Below are 18,370 nucleotides of genomic sequence, written 5' to 3'. Positions count from 1 at the left end.
CCATCCCTGCATACCTGGAATAAAACCTACTTGGTCAGGATGGATGATTGCTTTAATGTGTTCTTGGATTCGGTTAGCGAGAATTTTATTGAGGATTTTTGCATCGATATTCATAAGAGAAATTGGTCTGAAGTTCTCTATCTTTGTTGGATCTTTCTGTGGTTTAGGTATCAGAGTAATAGTGGCTTCATAAAATGAGTTGGGTAGAGTACCTTCTACTTCTATTTTGTTAAATAGTTTGTGCAGAACTGGAATTAGATCTTCTTTGAAGGTCTGATAGAACTCTGTACTAAACCCGTCTGGTCCTGGGCTTTTTTTGGCTGGGAGACTATTAATAACTGCTTCTATTTCTTTAGGTGATATGGGACTGTTTAGATGGTCAACTTGATCCTGATTCAACTTTGGTACCTGGTATCTGTCCACAAATTTGTCCATTTCATCCAGGTTTTCCAGTTTTGTTGAGTATAGCCTTTTGTAGAAGGATCTGATGGTGTTTTGGATTTCTTCAGGATCTGTTGTTATGTCTCCCTTTTCATTTCTGATTTTGTTAATTAGGATTTTGTCCCTGTGCCCTCTAGTGCTTCTAGCTAAGGTTTTATCTATTTTGTTGATTTTCTCAAAGAACCAACTCCTCGTTTGGTTAATTCTTTGAATAGTTCTTCTTGTTTCCACTTGGTTGATTTCACCCCTGAGTTTGATTATTTCCTGCCGTCTACTCCTCTTGGGTGAATTTGCTTCCTTTTTTCTAGAGCTTTTAGATGTGTTGTCAAGCTGCTAGTATGTGCTCTCTCATTTCTTCTTGGAGGCACTCAGAGCTATGAGTTTCCCTCTTAGAAATGCTTTCATTGTGTCCCATAGGCTTGGGTACGTTGTGGTTTCATTTTCATTAAAGTCTAAAGTCTTTAATTTCTTTCTTTATTCCTTCCTTGACCAAGGTATCATTGAGAAGAGTGTTGTTCAGTTTCCACGTGAATGTTGGCTTTCCATTATTTATGTTGTTATTGAAGATCAGTCTTAGGTCATGGTGGTCTGATAGGATACATGGGACAATTTCAATATTTTTGTATCTGTTGAGGCCTGTTTTGTGACCAATTATATGGTCAATTTTGGAGAAGGTCCCGTGAGGTGCTGAGAAGAAGGTATATCCTTTTGTTTTAGGATAAAATGTTCCGTAGATATCTGTCAGGTCCATTTGTTTCATAACTTCTGTTAGTTTCACTGTGTCCCTGTTTAGTTTCTGTTTCCACAATTTGTCCATTGATGAAAGTGGTGTGTTGAAGTCTCCCACTATTATTGTGTGAGGTGCAATGTGTGCTTTGAGATTTACTAAAGTTTGTTTAATGAATGTGGCTGCCCTTGCATTTGGAGCGTAGATATTCAGAATTGAGAGTTCCTCTTGGAGGATTTTACCTTTGATGAGTATGAAGTGTCCCTCCTTGTCTTTTTTGATAATTTTGGGTTTATAAGTCGATTTTATCCAATATTAGAATGGCTACTCCAGCTTGTTTCTTCAGACCATTTGCTTGGAAAATTGTTTTCCAGCCTTTCACTCTGAGGTAGTGTCTGTCTTTTTCCCTGAGATGGGTTTCCTGTAAGCAGCAGAATGTTGGGTCCTGTTTGTGTAGCCAGTCTGTTAGTCTATGTCTTTTTATTGGGGAATTGAGTCCATTGATATTAAGAGATATTAAGGAAAGTAATTGTTGCTTCTTTTTATTTTTGTTGTTAGGGTTGGCATTCTGTTCTTGTGGCTGTCTTCTTTTTGGTTTGTTGAGGGATTACTTTCTTGCTTGTTCTAGGGCATGATTTCCGTCCTTGTATTGCTTCTTTTCTGTTATTATCCTTTGAAGGGCTGGATTCGTGGAAAGATATTGTGTGAATTTGGTTTTGTCGTGGAATACTTTGGTTTCTCCATTTATGATAATTGAGAGTTTGGCCGGGTATAGTAGCCTGGGGTGTCATTTGTGTTCTCTTAGTGTCTGTATAACATCTGTCCAGGCTCTTCTGGCTTTCATAGTCTCTGGTGAAAAGTCTGGTGTAATTCTGATAGGCCTTCCTTTATATGTTACTTGACCTTTCTCCCTTACTGCTTTTAATATTCTATCTTTATTTACTGCATATGTTGTTCTGATTATTATGTGTTGGGAGGAATTTCTTTTCTGGTCCAGTCTATTTGGAGTTCTGTAGGCTTCTTGTATGATCATGGGCATTTCTTTCTTTATGTTTGGGAAGTTTTCTTCTATTATTTTGTTGAAGATATTTGCTGGTCCTTTAAGTTGAAAATCTTCATTTTCATCAATTCCTATTATCCGTAGGTTTGGTCTTCTCATTGTGTCCTGGATTTCCTGGATGTTTTGAGTTAGGATCCTTTTGCATTTTGTATTTTCTTTGACTGTTGTGTCGATGTTCTCTATGGAATCTTCTGCACCTGAGATTCTCTCTTCCAGTTCTTGTATTCTGTTGCTGATGCTCGCATCTATGGTTCCGGATCTCTTTCCTAGGGTTTCTATCTCCAGCGTTGCCTCACTTTGGGTTTTCTTTATTGTGTCTACTTCCCCTTTTAGTTCTAATACGGTTTTGTTCATTTCCATCACCTGTTTGGATGTGTTTTCCTGTTTTTCTTTAAGGACTTCTACCTGTTTGGTTGTGTTTTCCTGCTTTTCTTTAAGGGCCTGTAACTCTTTAGCAGTGCTCTCCTGTAATTCTTTAAGTGACTTATGAAAGTCCTTCTTGATGTCCTCTATCATCATCATGAGAAATGTTTTTAAATCTGGGTCTAGATTTTCGGTTGTGTTGGGGTGCCCAGGACTAGGTGGGGTGGGAGTGCTGCGTTCTGACGATGGTGAGTGGTCTTGATTTCTGTTAGTAGGATTCTTACATTTGCCTTTTGCCATCTGGTAATCTCTGAAGCTAGCTGTTATAGTTGTCACTGTTAAGAGCTTGCTCTTCAGGTGACTCTGTTAGCCTCTATAAGCAGACCTGGGAGGGTAGCTCTCTCCTTAGTTTCAGTGGGCAGAGTATTCTCTGCAGGCAAGCTCTCTTCTTGCAGGGAGGGTACCCAGATATCTGGTGTTCGAACCAGACTCCTGGCAGAAGTTGTGTTCCACTCACTAGTGGTCTTAGGATCCCGTGTGGAATCCTGTGTGAGCCCTTGCGGGTGTCAGGCGACTCCGCTGGCAAGGTACCCTGGGGCTCGAGTGAAGCGGAAGGGGCTTGTTCCCCAGGTCAGGCCCCGGGTAGCCTGCTTCCCTATTTCCCATGGTCTCAGGTTCTGTGCGATTGGATCGGGGCAGGCGCTGTGTTCCACTCACCAGAGGCTTAGGATCCCGTGGGGAATCCTGTGTGGGCCCGTGTGGGTGTCGGGCGAGTCCGCTGGCAAGGTACCCTCGGGCTCGAGTGGAGCGGAAGGGTTGGATGGTTTTATTCAATTCCATCACCTGTTTGGTCGTGTTTTCCTGCCATTCTTTAAGGGATTTTTATGCTTCCTCTTTAAGGTCTTCTACCTGTTTAGCAGTGTTCTCCTGTATTTCTTTTAGTGAGTTATTAAAGTCCTTCTTTATGTCCTCTACCATCATCATGAGATATGCTTTTAAATCAGGGACTATCTTTTCGGGTGTGTTGGGGTGGCCAGGACTGGGTGGGGTGGGAGTGCTGGGTTCTGATGATGTTGAGTGGTCTTGGTTTCTGTTAGTAAGATTCTTAAGTTTGCCTTTTGCCATCTGGTAATCTCTGGAGTTAGTTGTTGTAGTTGTCTCTGGCTAGATCTTGTTCCTAAGATGTTTATGTTAGCCTCCATCAGCAGACCTGGGAGACTAGCTCTCTCCTGCGTTTCAGTGTTTAGAGTACTCTCTGTAGGCAAGCTCTCCTCTTGCAGGGAAGGTGCCCAGATATCTGTTGTTCGAACTTGCTCCTGGCAGAAGTTGTGATCCACTCACAGAGGTCTTAAGATCCTGTGGAGGGTCCTGTGTATACCTTGTGTGTGTCCACAAAGTCCAAGCCCTAGGTAACCCGGTGCTGGCGTGAACCGGAAGGGTCTTGTGCCCCTGATCACGCTGGGTTTTTTGTTTCCCTAATTCCACATTTTAATTCTTATAGTTATACTAATAGCTATATATTCTTTATAATTCTCATAATAAAACTAAAACATTTACACATTAAGTTGAAAACAAAAATATAAAATCAATAAAACATGAATTACTTCTATTTACCACAAGAAATAACTGTTTTGCACAAATAAAAAAATGTTTTAAAGAAATAAAACTCAATTTGGTTTAATAACAAACAGCTGTTGCTTCTTAAGCTGTTTGAACACATTTTCTGTTTGTGTGTACCTTGGCTCTCCTGGAACTTGCACTGTAGACCAGTCTGGCCTAGAGCTCACAGATATCCAACTCTCTGTGTCTGAGTACTGAGATTAAAGGTGCACACCACCACCCTGTGGCCAGAATACATTTTCTTTAGCTTGTTACATATGCATCTTGCCACCTCTTGCTCTTAGGACATTAAGTGCAAGTCCTCCAACATTTTACAAGGTGAGAACCCTAATACTGACAAAGGTCAAACTGCCTTTGCTAAAGTCTGCAAGAATGGCTACACTCTTGCAAATTGCTTTTATGTTTAGAACAGGAACATTTTTTACTATTTGTTTGCTGTTAGACATATTGCTAATGAACTCCTGTAAGGTCCTCTTTCACAGTGTATGGTACAAAATTTTTATGACAGTGTCTGGGTAATGCAGACACTGTCATAAGTAGAGCAGACAGGACATTATGTGTACAATAGTTGCACACAATTTTCCCCACCTTTTGTAGCCTCATTGGTTTTATTTTCCAAGTCAGACTTTAATTTTGAATACTTAACACTATTGTTGATGTGCATTTCACTTTCGTCATGTTTACTAAGAAGATGTGACAGATAATGCCAATCTTTGCACCCATTCTCATTTCTCAGCTGATTTTTTCATTCCCCAAAGAGTCTGCAATATAGACAAAACACAGAGTCTTTCGAGGCTGAGAAGAGGAGCCAGGGTCTGGTGCCCTTTTCACCATTTGGAAGAATTCGGGTATAATATGTTTCTGAAAACTTCTTGCCTGCACTGTCTTTTGGAAAATTAAAATTTCTTATTTGAGGTGGATTGTTTTTGAAAAAGAAATTCACTTTGTTTCATATTCAAAATTCGGGGCCATGAACCTGGATTCAAAGAGGGTACAATGGACATATTAAACTCCTCTGAATTTTTATCTCCTAGTTGCTCTTTAAATGTATGAGGTATTACTGCCACAGAACAAGGTAAATTCACATTTTATTCCTCTGATGATGTATCTAGGCTAGTCTGCTGTGACTTTTATTATCTCTGAAGATTTTTCCTTTTTTTCGGGTATATCTCCTGTGGTTCCTGAAAGTGTAACTGATGATTCATGTAATCATTTTTCACTTTCTTCTCTGATAGCATTCTTTTATCTATTTTGTAAAAGCAGTATTTTTGATTTTGCTTCCATTATCTCTTTATATTCATCAGCACAATTCTGGCAGCAGAATCTCTTTTGCTGACCTGTTATCAGAATGCTGTGCCCAGTACTCTTGGGCATATACTTGCTACACTGTTCACAGCAGTTCATTATTAGACCATTCGTCAATCTGTATTCATTAAAGCAATTATTACTGCACCGTTTATGTGTTATACTGTTAACACTGATTTCATGGCGAACCTCTCCTAATTAATTACAGATTATACATCTGGACTTAGTAAAAACTTCTTTCCTAAGACTCTGGCAGTTTTCATAGGGAAATGGTGATGCATCCTTGTAAGGACTTGCTTGGTTCCACTGGAGGAACAATACTTGTGGTTCTCACAGGAGAATCTTTTTTACACATTACATTCTGTGTCCTTTGAGTCCACTTCTGGGAGAAAGAAGAAAGGCAGGTGGTTGAACAAAAGAGGTGAGCTGATCCTTTTCATTGATGAGCTGTCTGCCCCTTCTGTAAAGGATTTTTGCAGTTTGCACAAGTAATTTTATTAGCAGGTTTAGTAAGATGTTGTTGGTTTGACGGCTGGAAATTCTGTTTAGGAAGTGAGGGCACTGGTGATGAAGAATCCACCTTTTGTTGTTTCTGGTTATGAGGAAATGATGGTGACTGGGAGATATAAGAATCAGGATTGTGATGAACTGCAAATCTTCCATTCTGAAATGCATCTGTGACATCAATCCTACCAGGATTAAATGGTCCTACTGCAGCCTTGGTCTTGCTTCTTGATAGACTGGCAATGGGGAAATCCACATGTTTGGTACTATATTTATTTCCATTCAGTCCCCATTCAATAAAGTCGGTAGGATTTTTCTCCTCCCCTCTATTTGTGTCTGTGTCTCCTTCATCATCAACTACAATTGTTTCACATATATCTCCTTTCTGAGAAGTCAAATCTCTCCAAGAAGGGGAAATTGTGGAATCAGTTCCTCGTGGATTTTCATATTTTGAGGAAGCAAATACAAAGTTTCTTTTATTAGGTATTGCTGGAGCACATATTGGAGGATGTACTGATTCAATAAATACAACATTATCATCTTCCACATGTGTGTTTCTAGATTAACTGGCTAAAGAACTAGTTGGACCCCCACATGATTCCATATCTGTGAGATGAGCTTCCATGTCCAAGTCCAATGTACAGTCAACTAGTCTTCCCACTGATGAATTTTCTCCAAATAAACAATAGATCAACTAAACGACAGCAGTCCAAGCTCAATATGTTCTTTCCAGTTTCAGAATTATTAGTAGAGCACGCAGCTGAGTCGAAGAGTAAACACATCCTCGAAGCCAGAAAGGGATTCATATTTCTCCTTAGTTATAACACTCAAGTACCAATCCGAAGCAAAGCAGGAGAGGTTCAACAATTGGGTCCCATTTGCCGCAAGCACTTGATTAGGACCTAACTCCTCAGTAGCCCGAGATAGGCACCAGGTCAGCCATTAGAAACTGGCCCAAATAAGCCTAAAAGCTGCGACAGACCGACCAAAAGAGAAAATGCCACGGGGCTTAAGCGGACGCCCCTTAACACAGAAAACTTGGGGTCTCTGTTAAGGTGGGAGTTTGGCTCCCAGGCGGGAGGGCCAAAGGGCCCCTCCACAGTCTGCCCACAGGCTCACAGCACAGAAAGAAAAATACTCGAGTTAGGATCTTTTTGCATTTGCTTTTTTTTGATTGTTGTGTCCATGTTCCCTATGGAATCTTCGCCACCTGAGATTCTCTCTTCCATTTCTTGTATTCTGTTACTGATGCTCATATCTGTAGTTCCTGACTTCTTTCCTAGGGTTTCTATGTCCAGAGTTGTCTCCCTTTAGGTTTTCTTTATTGTTTCTACTTCCATTTTTAGATCCTGGATGGTTTTGTTCAATTCCATCACCTGTTTAGTAGTGTTTTCCTGTAACTCTCTAAGGGATTTTTGTGTTTCCTCTTTAAAGGCTTCTAGCTGTTTACCTGTGTTTTCCTGTATTTCTTAAAGTCCTCCATCATGATCATAAGAAGTGACTTTAGATCCATGTCTTGCTTTTCTGGTGTGATTGTGTATCCAGGACTTGCTACGGTGGGAGAGTTTGGTTCTGATAATGCCAAGTAACCTTGGTTTCTGTTGCTTCTGTTCATATGCTTGCCTCCTGCCATCTGATTATCTCAAGTATTTGCTGTCCTCAATATATCTGATTGGAGCCTTTCCTTCCTATAATCCCTGTTGATTCAGGACTCCTCGGAATCCAGCTTTCTCTGTGATCCTTTGATTGTGGGCTCCTGTGAACCTGAGATTCTGAGTGTGTCAGAGTCGTTTAAAGATTCCTCTTGGGACCCTGGGGGTGCCTGCCAACTCTAGGCCAAGGTGACCTGGTGCGGGTGCCAACTAGAAGGGACTCGTGCACTGGTCAGGCCGGTTTTCTGTTTTCCTAATGCTGTCTCAGGTCCTGGGTGATTGGATTGGAACAGAAGTTGTGTTCCACACACCAGTGGTCCTAAGATCTCATGGAGAGTCCTCTAGGGACCCTAGGGGTGTCCAAAGACTCCATGCCCAAGGTGACCCGGTGCTGGTGTCGACCAGAAGGGACTTGTGCCCTGGTGAGGTTTTCTTCTTCTCTAATGCTGTCTCAGGTCCCACGCTGTTGTATTGGAACAGAAGTTGTGTTTCACTCACCAGTAGTCCTAAAATCGTGCGGAGAGTCCTCTAGGGACCATGGGGGTGACCGCTGGCTCTGCACCCAAGGTGACACAGTGTTGCATTTAAATGATTTATCCAATATGAAATGTTTCTATTTATTAAACTAATGGGGAATGTTTCAAATATCTCAAGAATTTTATGAAATTCATCTGCTTGTTAAAGAGATATCACACCAAATAAGCAGTTTTACAAATTATGTAAAAGATGTTACATAAGGATATATGAGACTGGAATGAACTGAGAACTGATGTAGTACCTTCCAGATATTAATGATGATGAGAAGAAAACCAGTAAAGGTCTGACAGTGTAATGTGCAGGTATTTCTCACCAGAAGACTATGATGAAGAGTGGTTGATGGGAAGTGGGATGAGCTTACTGGGCTGAGGAACATACTCAGACAATGAAGACAAGTATTCTTTCTTTTAAAGATGCACATTTAGGGACTAATGAAGTCTAGTGCAATTCTAATCATGAAAATTGTACACACTTTCATCTATGTTTCCATGCTCTCCACAGAGTGTGCAGAGTCCCAGTCAGAAGCTGTCACATGGGCCTGTCACAGAATTGGCTGCTATGAGCCAGTAGGCATGTGTCATCTATTTGAAGTTTCTGTGATCAGTGGGATAATTTCAAAAGTACTTGGGCATCTATAGTGTATTTTTTTCATGATATCACAGGTTGTTCATTGCAATTTCTTCAGAGGTCCTCTGTAGCGATAAGTGATGTCCTCTAGCTCCTGGGGTGGAACTTGTGGAAAATACCCTGTTGATGGTGTGATGTGATTTCAATCGGGACATGTCTTCTGAGCATCACAAACTACAGCAATTATCAGTTATTATACAAACTGGCAATTCCTCAATGTTTGTCCAAGGCCAAGAAAAATGAATTGCTTGAGACTCTTTGGGATTAGGCTAACCTAGGGGACCTTTCTTTGGACAAAACCATGCTTTCTGTAATTAAATCAGGGGCTGTCTGTCTTGTGAAGGTTATTATTTTCTTAAAATTCATTTTAAATTTATTCCCTTATTATATATGTAGGGAGCACTCATGTTCCACAGAACTAATGTGGAGGTCAGAGGACAGCTAGTGGCAGGCTGTTTGCTCTTTCCACTCTGTAGTGCCTGAGACTTGAACTCTGTTTTATCAGGCTTGTTCGTAGACTCTCACCTACTAAGTCCTCTTGTTTTTTGTTTGTTTCATTTCAGTTACTGGCTTTCCTTGTGCTCAGTTTCTTGCTCTTGTTGTTCTGACATTTTATCTTTTGAACAGCCTTTCTCTTTGACTTTTACTTTATTTCTCATTGCATGGACTCATTGCTATTCCTTCTTGAAGTGTCTTGTGATTCTCTGAATGAGATTGCTTCAGAAGAATATATGACCTTATCACATGAGAGATGTCTTTGTGAGTGCATCCATATAAACTAGGGCTATAATAAGTGAAGAGTGTGGACCAGGGCAGCATCATCATTTGAGCTTCTTCATTTTACTTTGCATCTGGAAATTGTGCTCATCTTTGCATTTGCTACTACCTGGTGTCAGGGTTGTGTTTAAAACAGTTTGATTTAGGAGTCTGACACTTGCATTCCAGAGACTCTTGACTAATCCTCACAGCACCATGGGTAAATGGCATGTAATTTCCAGGTCTCAAGGTGAACAGTAATTTTAATTTCTCTTCATTCTTGGTGCTCTGAATTATCAGCTTGTATCACACCTTAGATATAAACAAAAGTGTAGGAGTCAATCATGAAAATTGTAGGACTATTCCAACAATGGCTGGACAAGTCTTGGTTAGGCATCAAGATGCAGAATGAGCATAAAGGAATCGTCAGTGAGTAACATCTTGTAAAGAAATAGAGGAATCAATGATATTTGTCATAGAGACTTCATGACAGTGAGCAGCATGATCTAGTAATCATGTCACAAGTAGGGTGTGCATGGTTGTTGCAAAAGAAAAGCAAAGTTACTGTTGCTTTTAAGCTCTGTGGGATCTGTATAAGTATTTTATGCATATAGCCATATAATGATAGACACTAGGATTTTCCTAGGTATTAGAAGAGTTCAAAAACAACTAAATTCAAACAATTGGAAGAGGACTTTGGTTTTTTAAAATAGACTCAGAGATAGCAATACCATGAATAATTTAAGGAAGGAGAAAAAAATTGATGTAGTTTTTAAATTTTTTTATTTTTCCTGATCTCCTTTTCCAAAAGAAAAAAGTTCCTATAAGATCTCATATAGGAATCTAGACATGTCACTGGATGGTTCCCAGGAGTGAAGAGGCACCCAGAGCACACTCTTATGATATATGTTCTGTCACTGTGACTTCTTCAGAACAACCCATTCTAGCTTCCCTCTGACAAACTCTGTCTTGAATTCAATTCACTGGTGACATAAGGCCATATTAGTTTCGTGGCCCCATAGGAAAAGATTCACAAAATCTTCCTTCCTGAGGGTGATTTCCCTAAATCATGCAAAGAACTGACTGTCCAGTTCACCTGGTCAAGGTCTGGTCCAGGCTCCAAGTTCAAAAGCCAATAATCCTTTGATTAATCTATTTATTAAATTAGGCAATGAACAGCTCTTTTCTTCCCCGACCACTGAGAGATAAATACCCAAGCAGATGGGAAACAGGGTAAGATAGCAAGGCCTACTTCATCATTATCAGTGGGAGGGGTGGGAGGCACTGAACACACAGAGCAATATCATGTTGGAAGCCATGAGGACAAAAGACGGAACTTGAGGGTTACAGACTCTCCCAGTTCCCATCAATGAGTGCCTTCTCTCAGTGGAGATGCTTCTCTGCCCTATAAATGCAGGCTGGCTACTCATTCTCCACACATTGAGCTCCTGCTCACTAATCTTCCAGGTGACTCCCAGTCATGAAGACACTTGTCCTCCTCTCTGCCCTTGCCCTGCTGGCCTTCCAGGTCCAGGCTGATCCTATCAAAAACACAGATGAAGAGACTAAAACTGGGGAGCAGCCAGAGGAAGAGGACCAGGCTGTTTCTGTCTCCTTTGGAGGCACAGAAGGCTCTGCTCTTCAATATGTAGGTGAGTGCTCAAACCCTGTGATGGAGGCTTGGTGTCTCTTGAGGCAGGACTGAAGATGAGCCTGGAATCATGTCTATAACAGCTTGGTTCATGTAGTTGTCCCTTGATACTCTAAGAACTTTTCTGTCTTATTAATAGAAGTAACAGTGAGAGTCAACCCAGTGTTAAGTTTTTTCATTTAAAAATTTATCTGCCTGTGACTCCTGAGCTCTGTTCCCCATGCTAGGTTCAGGGATAAATGGAGTTACAGACATCAAGAAAAAAAAATTACCCATGAGAAACCTTCAAAATATAGAACATATTGATAATTCCTCATATACATGAGTAATAAATTTGTTAAGAAAGAAGAATCTGTTTTGCTTTTAAAAAATTGACTTAGAAACCAAATGCCATTGCATGAATGTGTTGTCAGGAAAACACAGAAATTGTGAAGAAATATGGTGTGGGTGACATGTCCTGTACATGATCAATACTTGTTAAATGTCTCCTGTCCTTGGTGCTGACTATGATGTCACCAGTAGAACAAACCTACTCTGTACCATGTACAGTATATCTTCATAGGATTGTTTACTAACACATGCTGGCCTCCTTACTTAATACGTGATGATTTGTTTGTGTCCTCAGCCCAAAGAAGGTTTCCGTGGTGCCGGAAGTGCCCAGTGTGCCAGAAGTGCCAAGTGTGCCAGAAGTGCCCTGTGTGCCCGACATGCCCCCAGTGCCCGAAGCTGCCATTGTGCAAAGAAAGGCAAAATAAAAGTGCAATCACCACCCAAGCTCCAAATACACAGCATAAAGGCTGTTGAGCTGAATGTGGAATCTGGTTTGAGATGACCATTTGCTTTTGGTCCTCACAATCCCATTGTGCTTAGCCTCAATTGCAATTCCTTCTCTCATAAACTCCTTGCTGAAAAATCATCTGTGTTTATGTTTCTTTGATGTTTTCTAGGTATCTTCGAAAGGTCTCTTCTAATCCCTGTAGTAGAATCCTCAGGAAATCCCTTATAAAGGAAGTCTTGGTTACATTTAGCAGTCATATCAAGGATGCTCAGCAGGTTAGATAAAAAGGGACAGGCATTCTGCTCTAGTTTCTTCTCTATCAACTCTTTGTCTTTGTCTCTGTCTCTACCTCTCTCTCTCTCATCAAACCCTTTCTCTCTTTTTCTTTCCCTCCTCAACTCCCCCTCACTTTACCCATGGTGACTTCCTAGCCTTGGTCCTTGTGTCCAGCGACCTATCCCACTCAGGGGGATTTTCCCAATAAACTTGCCTTTAATATATTCTAATCTCGTTTGAATTAGCTCACTCCACCCCTAGTGGAGAGGTTATAAATATACACAGTAACACACACACACACACACACACACACACACACACACACACATAGAACAAATCACATGTGTCCTCCATGGGTCTTGCCTTAGTAGGAGCTCTGTCTCAGCTGAAATTACTCTGCCATAATAATAAACATAAATATATGAATAATAAATATTAATATACATATATCGTTAGATTATTTATATCTCATCGGTGATTTCAAGCATGAGAATGAAATGTGTATAGGAGATTTCCTTCTGCCATGAACTTTTGATTCCAAGATATGTTTGACATGTGCTAACTATAAGTTAGAGGAGAGCAATCTGTGAGTAGTTCATATTATAGTTCAATATTTAAGCTTAATGACAGAGTCTATTTCACTCTACCTCTTAGAAGAGTCTAGACACATTGGAGAAGTGTATGAGTGTGTATAAGCATATGGGCAGTATGGAGGGGCATTCCAGGAACACCTACAAGAAAAGGCAGTAAGAAAAATCCTAACATCTTTGGAGGAAAAATATGTCCTCTGATTGTTGCCACCAAAGTAGTTCCAGCTGCTTGCTCTGATGTATCCAGCACAGCAAACCCATCCATCTAAGCATGGGGCTTCTCTCAGATCCTCTGCTCCTTTGTAGTAGGTCTAAATTTAGTGCCTAATGTCCTCTGTGTCTCTAGATCCAACAATGGTACATATTTTCATGAAAAGAAGTCCACCAGAAGACATTGACTTAAGACTTGTATTACAGGATGAAGCTCATCTCTATGTTTTGTAAAGGAAGCAGACCAAATGTAAACTCATAATCTGCTTTCTTATTACACAGGCATTATTAATACCACCATGTGCATTCAATGTACTTTCTTCTCAATTTCCCCCATAACTTTATTTTTTTCCAACCCTTATTTTTCATGATGGTTCTTAAATGTGTTAAGCTCCCTTTTAGCTCACCACCCACCTGAGGTAGTAGATAAGAAAGAATACTTTGGAAGTGGAGCAACTCCTATGTGTGTTGTCTTGAAATTCACAGTTCAGTTCACAAGGTCAGCAGTGAACCACTCAATCCACTTGCAAGCACATCAAGGATGCTTCAGTAGTCCAGTTTGATAAAGACAGGATAGTAAACAGGAATCAGCAGTAGTGGTACTACCTAGCACAGACATGCAGGCCTCATCCACTTCAGGAGTCAGCAGGAAGCACTAGCTGGAATGCCAGGAGTTCTCAGGTCTCAGGGAAATGAAGATCTCTAAGCATTGAGACCAAGAAGAGTTGCACAACTAGCTCTACAAGCAAGCCTAGCTCAGCCCCCATCACTGTCCATCGAGTCTTATTTATACCCTCCAAATACCATGTTTCCTCCATGGGTCTTGCCTGAACACATGCTGAACACTTGCTGACATCACTCTGCTGATTATCCCCAGTCCACTGAAGCTGCAAAATAGTCAGAGCACACCACCAGATATTTTTTGGTCCATTTCCCTCATGGAGTCCTGAAAAATGGAGGTCAACTATGGCATGTAAGGTGAACCAATACATGTGTGTTTTTAGTGAAGAATCCTTCACCACATGTCCTTTTACATGCTTGCTTTAGCAGAACATCCTTTCTCCTGTGTCTGCTTCAGGAAAATGTTCCTTCAAGAGTCTTCCTCGGTGTTTTACCTGTGTTTGCCCCAGCAAAACAGCTTCCAACAAAACTGATTTTCCAAAGAACCATCAAGTTTTCACTTCAGTCCCCTGTAGAAAATCCATACTATATGTACTTCATTAACATTTGGTTTTAGCATCAGAAGCTGTTTACAGCTAGCCCATGAATCCAGTGATGGTGCCATCCCCAGTCAACAAGGACCCTACTGTGTCTGTTGTCATGGCAAACACTGCACATTCCCTCTGCATGTCTCACCTGCATTACCTGTGGATGTGATTACCTGGGTCACCTACTTCAAGGCCAGGATAAAAGACCGAGTTTCCAACTGATCTTTTTCTTTCTGGTCTTCATTCCTTCCACATTTTCAATAATGGACCTCTTTCATGGGAACTGTTCTGGTTCATCGTGATTTATACAGGAACAAGACAGCTTAAAATTAATATGTGATGTATGCCTTTGTGAAGACTCTTGGATTAAAAAATGAGGATGATATTATTTAAAAACTTTTGTTTTATAAAAATCCTAGCTCCCAGTGTTATAAACTCAGAAAACGCTGAAAGAACATGGACTAAATTTAAATTGTAATAATTTTATAAATCAGAAAATGGGACATCACCAGAGTAAATCTTTTCACACTTTCATCTGACCCCAGACTTCATAGAACCAGAACTATAGGAAATTGGTACCAACTGCTATGCAAAATGCAATTATTATATGACTTGTTATGTGCTGTCCTGCTATATAAGAGAAAAAGAACTAAGGCATATGTTCACACTGGAACACAAATGCCCTACTTTGAGGAACTCTGAATCTTTCCAGGGGAACAACAGGGAAAGAACTGAAGACCCTAAGAGTGGTATAATGGAAATTGTTATCAGTACCTTTTTTGGGGAAAATATTTTGGTTTCTAATGTTTACAAACATCCTTCATCAAAACCCATTCTACTTCAGGCAGGTTCATAATGATCCCTCTCTACTTAGCTAGGATAGTTGGATGTCCTCTGCACACCTGTTCTCAGCTCTTGGCTTCTTCCTGACACCAGTACTGACTAGGCAACCATGCTGGAGAGGTTTTCTGTAATAAACTCTCTAAATCCTAGAGATCCACTCATCTCTGTGCCAATTTTACTGAACAATGTTCAAATAGAAATTATGAGTTAGAACGCATTTATGTGTGTTGTTTGAAATCCATTTCTTTTGGTAATGATATCTTACAGGGCAGTAGGAGAGCAGAGCATGTTCATGTACATACACAGTGAATGTTTGACTTGTGTGGATTATTTTGAATATCAACCTTTGCTTTGTCAATGCATTGATGAAGTCTGGACTTCATCTTAAAGACTCTGAAAACATGTCCTAGATCAGTGACATAGGTTCTGTACTATGTGGGGGCTTTGATGAACAACTTCTCATTCTTTGTATATCCAGTTTTCTACAATGGATATGCAGGATTAGTGTGCAACCCAAGTGGGGTTCAGTTCTCTGTCCATGGGAAGGGATGCAGTGGGGTGGGCTGTATGGCCTTTGTGATTGCTAGAACATGAGAAAACTAAGAAGTGTTTGTTATTTTTCTAGGATTATCAACTACAAATCAGTTCTAGAACTGCCCTTTATTCCATTTGCCATTATATGAGAGCTTTGAGTAATAGAAGGAGAAACAAAAGCCAGGGCAACACTTTATTTTCTGAACCAAGCAGTTTTTCTAATCAAAATTCCTCTTTATGGTTCTCAAGAATTTGTGTGAAAATACTGAGGCAGGGGTGTTTTCTGAACCTGAATTCAACACTCTAATTAACATGCGTGTGGTGTGTGATCATTGCTAACAAAGAGCATCTGTCATGAAAATGTTGGGTACAAGTGTTCTGGGTATACCATGTGTATCATTGTTCTCAGCTGACTCTCAAGCACAGCTTTATTGAGGGAACTTCTCAAAGACCCAAGGTCTTCCACATCAGGAGGCAGGAAGGCAGATGAATAGGTTACAAACCAGGAGAGTTAGATTAACACCCAAACTGAGGAGAATCTAGGCATTGGCAAGTGTGTGGGCATGTGGCCATTGGCTGGATAGTTGAAGAGAGTGAGGAGAGGGTCACTGTCAGCTAAGGTGTCCAAGTATTAAGAAGATGGGAAGGAGACTATCTGGGCAACATTAGACTGGAGAATGTTTTCCTCTAACCTGAAAGTTTATTAAATGAGCTGAGGAACTTTGAGTGTCAAAGGAAAGTTGGTAAAGCAAAGAAAAATATGTTCTCTTAATCCCTTGTATTCTGTTTCTTGTTGTAGAAAGGGTTCAGAAAACCAAACTTTCAAATAGAAATAAACTCTTTATGCTGCAGAGATATATTTGTGTATAATATATCTCTCAATATTGTACATTATTGCCAAGAGATATCCATCAGTATGTGAGGTGATAAAGAGAAGGTGGTACACATATATAAACTCTCTCTCTCTCTCTCTCTCTCTCTCTCTCTCTCTCTCTGTGTGTGTGTGTGTGTGTGTGTGTGTATGTGTGTGTGTGTGGGGGGGTTTATGTGGACATCGTGGAATAGTACTCAACCATAGAAAGAAAGAATTTGCAATAACTGAGATGGTACCTGAGGACACTTACTGTGTATTATCCAGACACACAAAGTGCAGGACAACATGTTCTCACGTATCCAAGATAAAAAGCAATGTGATGGCTGGTGAGAATACAGTACTTGGTACTAGATTTTGGCAACATGAAGTAATGTTGAGGGGATTTTGGTCAATAGGTGCAGAATTACATTTAGGAAGGAGCAATGAGTTCTAGTTGATTATTACACAACAATATGGTTATAAAAATTAATGGATTATGTATTTCAAAACAATTAGTACCGTAGAATTTAGGTGTTTCACCATAACAAAATTATAAATACCTGTGGTTACAGATATGATACTTTTTGAACTTAATCATTTCACAATGTGCACATACCTACAGAAACCCTTTCCAATAAGCATCTAGAATTTTCACCACTAGAATAGGTCAGGTTAAAAAAAAGCATTTACATTACATGCATTTTACAAGAAAATTTCTACCCAAATTGTAAAAAGGGAAGGAAGAATACATGATCTTATAGCATCCAGGGTCAAGAATTTGCAACAGGGATATGTGTTGAATAAACTCTGAAGACAAAGAAAAGAGAGAGTTTTAGCTATGTAAAATAGAGGAGAGGCCTTGAAGAACATTAGTAGAGAGGTTGACCAATGTGACTGTGTCATGTGTTTGCTGATTGACACTTACTGGAGTTATGCTAACTGTTTCTGGAAATAGAGGACCTATATCCTCAGATAATTACATTTAAGAAGGATGGGCCATATTGATGTAATTGTTCAATTTATTTTGCTCAGTTCACCAGTGACTTATTTAAAGACAAATGTCTTGTGGACTATGATAACTGCATTCTGTTTGCAATCTTCTAACTGGAATTCTGTAATATTTGATGTGAAAGAGTTGTATTGGCTTTCTCTTCTAGCTCAATCAGTGGAGCTAGTCTCTGTCATGGTTGCCATAACTGACCAAGTAAGATGCCTCTAGCATCTTTTCTTCCTCAAAGTGTGAAAGGGTATTCAATTTACCTAGCATGGTTCCATCACTATTGAATGCCCACAACTATGTTTTCTGTGAACCCACACCATCTGTGGTACTAGAACCTGTAATCTGGAGGCCACTACAACTGCTGTTCTTTCATTTAGGACATGGTTTTTCCTGAAGGAGTATGAGTATGATGACTTATAGTCTGACTCTTAGCACCCTGTACATCACTGGAGTCCCCTGCTTCAACAACTGCCTACCGACTTCTTTTTTATCTTGCATATCTCTTCCATGCTGAATTAAGCCCTTAAAAGCTGTAGGGTAAGTCACTTGAGTGTGCCTTGTAGAGCACACTGCAGTCATTAGACATGTATACTTTCTGTATATAAAGACGTTTTCTGTATAAAAACTGTATTTTGTCCTATACGACTGTGGACACTGCAGATTAATGCAGATCATAGTGTGGGATGCACTGCTTTTTATCCTATCCATTCTGTCTCTGACTAACTTTTTCTAATGTTGAGAAAAGTTGTCTCCACAGAGCCAAATGTAACCCACAGTTAGAAGCCAGAGGCATAATTCAGGTCTGGTTCATTAAAACTTAAACACTTTTTAAGGA

At 40.1% G+C, this 18,370-nt stretch overlaps 1 protein-coding gene, 1 non-coding gene and 1 pseudogene across 2 annotated transcripts; 2 read left to right on the top strand and 1 right to left on the bottom strand.

Moving 5' to 3' along the window:
• On the bottom strand, positions 4,070–6,809 carry Gm7869 (predicted gene 7869; annotated as a pseudogene).
• Positions 11,028–12,151, top strand: Defa39 (defensin, alpha, 39). Its single transcript, NM_001007582.3, has 2 exons — positions 11,028–11,244; positions 11,869–12,151. Exons 1-2 carry the CDS (start codon positions 11,073–11,075, stop codon positions 12,045–12,047), a joined length of 351 nt encoding a protein of 116 aa, NP_001007583.1. The 5' UTR covers positions 11,028–11,072; the 3' UTR covers positions 12,048–12,151.
• On the top strand, positions 11,409–11,500 carry Gm22447. Its single transcript, XR_003947679.1, has one exon. It is a non-coding gene; the product is annotated as a small nucleolar RNA SNORA5 (small nucleolar RNA).
• Positions 12,152–18,370: the final 6,219 nt, after the last annotated feature.

The sequence above is a fragment of the Mus musculus genome, chromosome 8 (genome assembly GCF_000001635.26).
Source record: "Mus musculus strain C57BL/6J chromosome 8, GRCm38.p6 C57BL/6J".
In the NCBI taxonomy this organism is placed as follows: domain Eukaryota; kingdom Metazoa; phylum Chordata; class Mammalia; order Rodentia; family Muridae; genus Mus; species Mus musculus.
The sequence above is the reverse complement of the archived record's forward strand: the minus strand, read 5'-3'. Positions and strand labels throughout refer to the sequence as shown.

Excerpts from the sequence above, each read along its gene's own strand:
- Defa39 (NM_001007582.3), top strand. The coding sequence starts at position 11,073 with ATGAAGACACTTGTCCTCCTCTCTGCCCTTGCCCTGCTGGCCTTCCAG. Across the intron at positions 11,245-11,868 it reads CTCTGCTCTTCAATATGTAG|CCCAAAGAAGGTTTCCGTGG; the intron begins GTGAGTGCTCAA and ends TTGTGTCCTCAG.